This window comes from Colossoma macropomum, unplaced genomic scaffold, assembly GCF_904425465.1.
Source record: "Colossoma macropomum unplaced genomic scaffold, Colossoma_macropomum, whole genome shotgun sequence".
In the NCBI taxonomy this organism is placed as follows: Eukaryota; Metazoa; Chordata; class Actinopteri; order Characiformes; family Serrasalmidae; genus Colossoma; species Colossoma macropomum.
The window spans coordinates 3,490,643-3,497,144 of NW_023494801.1; the positions used below are offsets into that span (position 1 = coordinate 3,490,643).

Below are 6,502 nucleotides of genomic sequence, written 5' to 3' on the forward strand. Positions count from 1 at the left end.
ATGAAATAAAGCATAGATGTTCTCTGGACCACTGATTTGTTGAGATTTTTTAATATGTCCTTTTTAGTGGTTGAGTTTGTCACCCCTGCTGTAGAGGATGTGTTCACTTATGTGTTCACACTTATGTGGATGTGTTCACTTATTTTCACTTACATAATGTGACCAAACATTTTTTAAACAACCGTATATACACTGTAAAACATTACAAGTCAGCTCAGTTGAAGTTGCACTGCTTTTTTCTCCACATTGCTTAGTTACAATTTCCTTTTTTTAATAAACACACTTTAGTGCTGCACCTTATTGGAGGTAAATAAACAGTTTAAGTTGAAAAAAAAACAACACAGTGTATGTTTTTGCCTTATGAGCTAAAAATGTTTGGTGGATTTTTATTTTAAGTTCCTCCCCCAGTTTAGCCATTACTAATTCCCACCAACAGGCTACCTCAGGTCCACTGGCTACTTTCCCCACCCACTCACATAGGGCTGTGTTAAAGGAGGGGGGCATAGTCTGTGGGTGGGACCTGATAATGACCCAGACTGGTGGGGGGTAACTGAGTACAAATCCAAAAAAAGTGTAAGCAGTTTCAGCTCATAACTGACGTGCAGTAATGTATGTTAGGAGAACTTTTGCCTAAACCAAGTCAAAAATAAAAAATGCTCATTTTAATGCTGTTTATTTGGGGAATTTAACAAAATAGAATATAAAATATGCCCTGTGCAAAATGTCAGCAGTATAAAAAAAGGTTATATTTAAGTTATTTTCACTTAGTAAATCAACAAAATCTGTAATTTGACCAAGGGTTTTAAACTTCGACCTATTTCGTACCTCCATATCTGTCGATTTTCAGTTTTTGACAGATTTTGAAATCACCAGTTATCCTTTACATCGTGTCGAAATATGATGATGAATGGACCAATAGCTCCAAAATATTTCTCCATTAACTTCCATTAAAATTTAAGAACGATTTTCTTTCTCCTGTAGATTTACCTTTTTTACTGTTTTGTTCTGACAGCGATGATATTCATCTATGCATGTGTTTTATAGTCTGTTGTTGGTGAATAGTCTATGTGGAGTGTGTAATCCTGCATGTTCTTCCAGGAAAGCATCCCGTTTCGCAGTGGTGGGAACAGACAAGGAGCACCAGGTGAACGGAAACAAAGTCTTGGGCCGAAAAACCAAATGGGGAATCATAGAAGGTGAGATTTTGGGCACATTTGTTCCTACAGACCCACAGCTTTGTACTTTATGTCCTGTGTGAACATGTCATCATAAACTGCGCCTGGCTACGATTTGCCTTATGCAGCACTGCCATCTAGTGGCGCCATTAGAAAGTGCCTCAGAAAGCAGTCTCTGTTCTTCATTCTGAAAGATTTTGTCCTTTTTTTGCAGTTGAAAATGTTGCGCATTGTGAGTTTGCCCACTTGAGAGATCTGCTTATTCGGTAAGTGCTGATTTTCCTCCTCTGCAGTCATTATATAAATATTTATGCACTGAATGGTAATGAGGTGTTGATGGTACCATAAGATCCACGTATTCAACTACTTTACACCTGAGTGTGAGTTTCCTGTGTGGGGTGCGAAGGAGGTGGGGGGGGTCTCTGTCACATACTGGTGAGAGTCTAAGGCTAAAAACTTTATTAATATTACTTTAAAATGCAACTTAAACTGATTTAGGGAAACTTTGCAAAGACAATTAAAGAAAAACACATTTGAGGACACACATTTAATATAATATTTAAAAATAAATAAAATGTGAATAATAAAACCGCATAAGAATCCAAATGTAAGAAGTTTAACGAAACAAAATAGGGATCAAAATAAATGTTAAGACCATTTAACGGTAAAAGAAACAGGAGGTTTGTTGGTCTCAGGCAGCTTTTACGTCCTCACACAGACAGATGGGAGCACAGGGAGGAGATGTTTAAGACCCCCATAGTGTTAGCTAGTACTTCCTTTTCAGAAAACAGTCCACCAATGCTCTTCCCTGGCAGTGATGAGTGTAGAAAATGACCTAATAACTCTCCTGCTTCTAGAATTTGCTGATATTTAGTGCAATCCATTCTTCCACCAACTTGTGCAGTGTTTTCTCTGCCACTGGCTGCCAAACAACATCAAATCATAATAGATCCACCTGCATGCTGAACAGTTGGCACGGTGTTCCTTTCATCACATGCTGCTCTTTTTTCTCCAAGCATACCTTTGGTGATCGTGGCCAAAGAGTTCCGTCTCATACGAGCAGCTCTATCTGAGAGTTTTCTTTCTTTTCCAGATCTTCACTTCCACAGTTCACCCTAACTGCCGTTTCTTAATGACATTTCGGACGGTGGAAAATGCGAGCTGGAAGCTCACAGGAGCCTTCAGTTTTTAGAGCCTCTGCCAGCTGCTCAGAGGAGCACATGGTTGTTCAGTGAACAGTCAAAAAAATGATTACGCTGTGGAATTAGGTGGCACTCACAGCAAGAATGGCCTGGGTTCGATTCCCGGCCGGGCGGCCAGGGTCATTTCTGTGTGGAGTTTGCCTGTTCTCCCCGTGTCTGCGTGGGTTTCCTCCGGGTACTCCGGTTTCCTCCCACAGTCCAAAAACATGCAGTCAGGCTGATTGGACATGTTAAATTGCCCCTAGGTGTGAGTGAATGTGTATGTCTGTCTGTCTGCCCTGTGATGGACTGGCGACCTGTCCAGGGTGTATCCTGCCTTCCGCCCAATGACAGCTGGGATAGGCTCCAGCACCCCACCACAACCCAGAAGGATAAGCGGCTTAGATGATGTATGTATGTATGTGACAGCTCTTAATGATAGTTCTTGGCTTGCCCCGCCCATTCCTAACAAGTCAATTAATGTGTTAATTGTCAGACAGTACAACTGGAAGAGTGTCCAAACCTTCACTCTTGGCACAGGCACTATTTTTATTTTTTATTCTTTAAGATAATCAGATACTCTATTCTATTCTATTCTATTCTATTCTATGTAACGTAAATGTGCATTAGACAAATCTGTCATTAGCTCATGTAAGTAGTGTATTTTGAATGATTGCCGACAAGATCTGTGATTTTAATCCAGTATAAATCTGACCACCTCTGTAGATTTTAACAAGTCTGCTGAGGTAATAATTCTGGAGAGAATTACCTTCTACAATTCAAACTCTGAGCTCCCACAATAATAGCAGTCCTGTTCGCATCGACATCACTATAGATAGAAAATGTTGCCCCTTTTGTTTTTTTATCTTGTTGTTTCGTGATCTGAAGACAAGGCTAACAGCCAAACGAAGCTTGATTTGACCAAATTCCTTAACCCCTTCAAATGGCCAAAAACGTTTTACTACACACTTCTATAACCTAAGAATAGCTCAACCAGTTTGCGCTGACGTCCCTGTAGTGACTGAATAATAAGATTTAGAATGTAATAAGACTGAGAGTGTAAGGGGTTAATCCTCGAGCTCATGATCAGACTACTGACTTTATAACAACTGTGAACGGTACATACGCTCCCGTATCATCGTTTGGAATTGCCGTTGATAACGAGCGTCACTCCACACTGCCACCAATTAGCCGCACACGGTGTTGTTTGGAAGTGTGGCACCTGTCACGTCACGCTGAGGTAAACGTCCATGGGATGATGTTTCAATATCCGGGATATTTGGAGCAAGTTGGGGAAATTACCCAGAACCTTTATCCTGTACGAATCGGCCAGTTAAATCATGCACAGATTACGTTAGCAGACCTTCCTCTGGTAAAACTAATCTAGCTACGGTATGGCTTAATATGAATAAACATTACCCAAATTAATGTTAGCTAACAATATCATTATGCTATCCAGCTATTTTTTTTATATGTAATTGACTACTCTGGATGTTAAAGGGCCCAAATCATCCATTGTCTAAACCGCTTATCCTTCTGGGTCGCGGTGGGGTGCTGGAGCCTATCCCAGCTGTCATTGGGCGGAAGGCAGGATACACCCTGGACAGGTCGCCAGTCCATCACAGGGCAGACAGACAGACATACACACTCACACCTAGAGGCAATTTTAGCATGTCCAATTAGCCTGACTGCATGTTTTTGGACCGTGGGAGGAAACCCACGCAGACACGGGGAGAACAGGCAAACTCCACACAGAAATGACCCTGGTCACCCGGCCGGGAATCGACCCCAGGCCATTCTTGCTGTGAGGCGACAGCGCTACCCAACAGGCCCAAACTCATGGAAAACCAAATTTTCCTCACTTCTTTGCCGTAAAAGTGTCTGATGTATGCAAACATGGTTAAACTTTCAAAATATTAATTAATGTAAATTAAACTGCAAAAACATCCCATTTTGAAATCAGTGTTTCTGCAATGTCATTAATATATATATCCACCCATCCAGCAGTTTAGCTCCGCCCACCCACACTGAAGTTATAAAGAGTGTTTCAGCCTGGACTGCTTTTTGAAAGAGACAGCCGATTAGTACAGAGCTCATTTACATACACCAGTCTTAAAGGGACAGTAACGAAAAGTCTGAGTGATAAAGAGAGGTTAAAACTCTCTGTGACTGCTTTAGGCGTTTGAGATTGTGAATGTAATAAATAAGTAAATCAAACTGTGGCTGCGTCTTTCTCTCTCTAGGTCCCACCTGCAAGATTTGAAGGACGTCACCCACAACATCCACTACGAGACGTACCGGGTGAGGAGACTGAACGAGAGCAATGCCAATGGACTGGGCCTTTCTGCTCTGAGCCTGGAGAACGGTACTGCGGAGAAGAGCGAGGCTGAGAGCCAGCTCTGAACGGAGCCTGACGGGGGTGTTTTTTCGCGTGTGTGTGTGGAGGGGGAACTCCTCACACACTCCTCACCCCTCCGCGTCCCAGTCGAGACCTGCTCCGGGCCCCCACGCGGAGAGAACATTTCATTTCAAAGAAAAGCCAGAAACTTTTTGAACGGCGTCGCGGAGAACGTTTCAGACTAAAGACATTTCTGCTCAGTAAAGGCATTTAAACTTCATATACGAGTCTATTTTTTAAAGGAGTCTATATTATGGGTCGGGTTTTTTGGGGGGAGAAAAAAAGAAAATAAGCCTGAGAAAGAAAACAGTGATGATGATGATGATGATGACGTTGATGATGTGAAGAAGTAAGTTGAGAAGAAAGACGTGCGAGAAAAGGAGAAATGGAAGATTTGGATCAGGGTGTCTCTTTGCAAGCTGTTTTACTTTCTACTTTAACTGCTCTTTTAGGCCTTTTATAAAAGAAAGAAAGTGAAATTAGACACCTATTTTTGTTACCGTGCTTGCTTTTGGATGTTTCTAACTCTAGCTTTTTTTTTTTTTACAAGGAAGAATCGCTGTGATGACATTTTGATACATAAGAGCAATATTACCAAAAAAAGATTTTATTTTAACCCTGTGTCAGCTGTCCGTTTAGGTCTTTCTATTGATGCAGAAAGCAAAGCGAGTGACTTTTTCATTTAAAAAACAAAAAAATAAAACTGTCCTGAAGGAGCAGCATATAGCAACAAGCATAGAACCTGTTCTCTCCTCACTGTCCGAACTGCTTTTCTAAAAGGTACACGTTTTTACATTTACTGTCCGTCATTAGAATTGTGAATAACTCTGACGTACTGCACCTCTGACTGTCCGCTCCGTATGAAAGCTGCTGTACATACCCGATTTGTGTTCTTGTTTTTTTTTCTGCCTCTTTTTTTTATTCAACATGTACTAACAGCTCCATCATGTCCACGTTATAAGTATTAATATCCATGTAAACACCATTGATTTGATTAAATGACTGTCACTGTTTATGTGGAGCTCTTGATTGATCACACCTCACCTGCAGAACCCAATATTTTTCCCCAGAAAATGTAAAAAAATTGCACTTAACTTGCTAAAAAATCTACGAAAGTCCAAGCAAAATTGTTATCTTGAAATAACGAGTTACTTGTTATCTCAAGATAACAATCCAGAGAATTATAGCAACAGTTTATGGCCTCTCCGGACTTCCGTAATGTCATAAAGCCTAATAATATAACTTGTCCAATAATGTAATATGGTGTCTTAACTGAAAATAATACCTTTAATCAATTGTGTGATACTTTATTACATTATTGGGGATTTATTACATTATCAGGTTGATCATATTTAATGCATTATTACCTTGTCAGAAATGTATTATGATTATAAGTAGATTAGGGAAGTCCGGAGAGGCCATGAGCTGCTGCTGTAGTTTTCTGGATTGTTATCTTGAGATAACAAGATAAGTAACTCATTATTTCAAGATAAAAATGTGGTTATCTTGAGGTAATAAGATAAGTAACTCATTATTTCAAGATAACAATTTTGTTATGTTGAGATAACAAGATAAATAATTCGTAATCTCAAGATAGATCACAAGGAAATTAACTCATTATCTCAAGGTAACTTTTGTTATCTCAAGATAACAAGATAAGTAACTTGTAATTTCAAGATCATTTTGTTATCTTAAGATGTAAGAAGTGACAAGTTATTTCAAGATAAAATTGTTATGTTGAGATAAGA

The 6,502-nt window shown here is 39.9% G+C and overlaps 1 protein-coding gene across 2 annotated transcripts in view; it reads left to right on the forward strand.

Moving 5' to 3' along the window:
* Positions 1-5,769, forward strand: part of sept12 (septin 12) — a 133,898-nt gene extending 128,129 nt beyond the window's left edge. The window contains exons 9-12 of one of the 2 annotated variants that reach the window (XM_036589324.1): positions 579-580; positions 1,099-1,196; positions 1,390-1,441; positions 4,600-5,769. In XM_036589324.1, coding sequence (XP_036445217.1) covers positions 579-580; positions 1,099-1,196; positions 1,390-1,441; positions 4,600-4,759 — 312 coding nt within the window. In that variant the 3' untranslated portion in view covers positions 4,760-5,769. The remainder of the gene's footprint in view (positions 1-578; positions 581-1,098; positions 1,197-1,389; positions 1,442-4,599) is intronic. The other variant, XM_036589323.1, reaches the window with a different exon arrangement.
* The last annotated feature ends 733 nt before the right edge of the window (positions 5,770-6,502 follow it).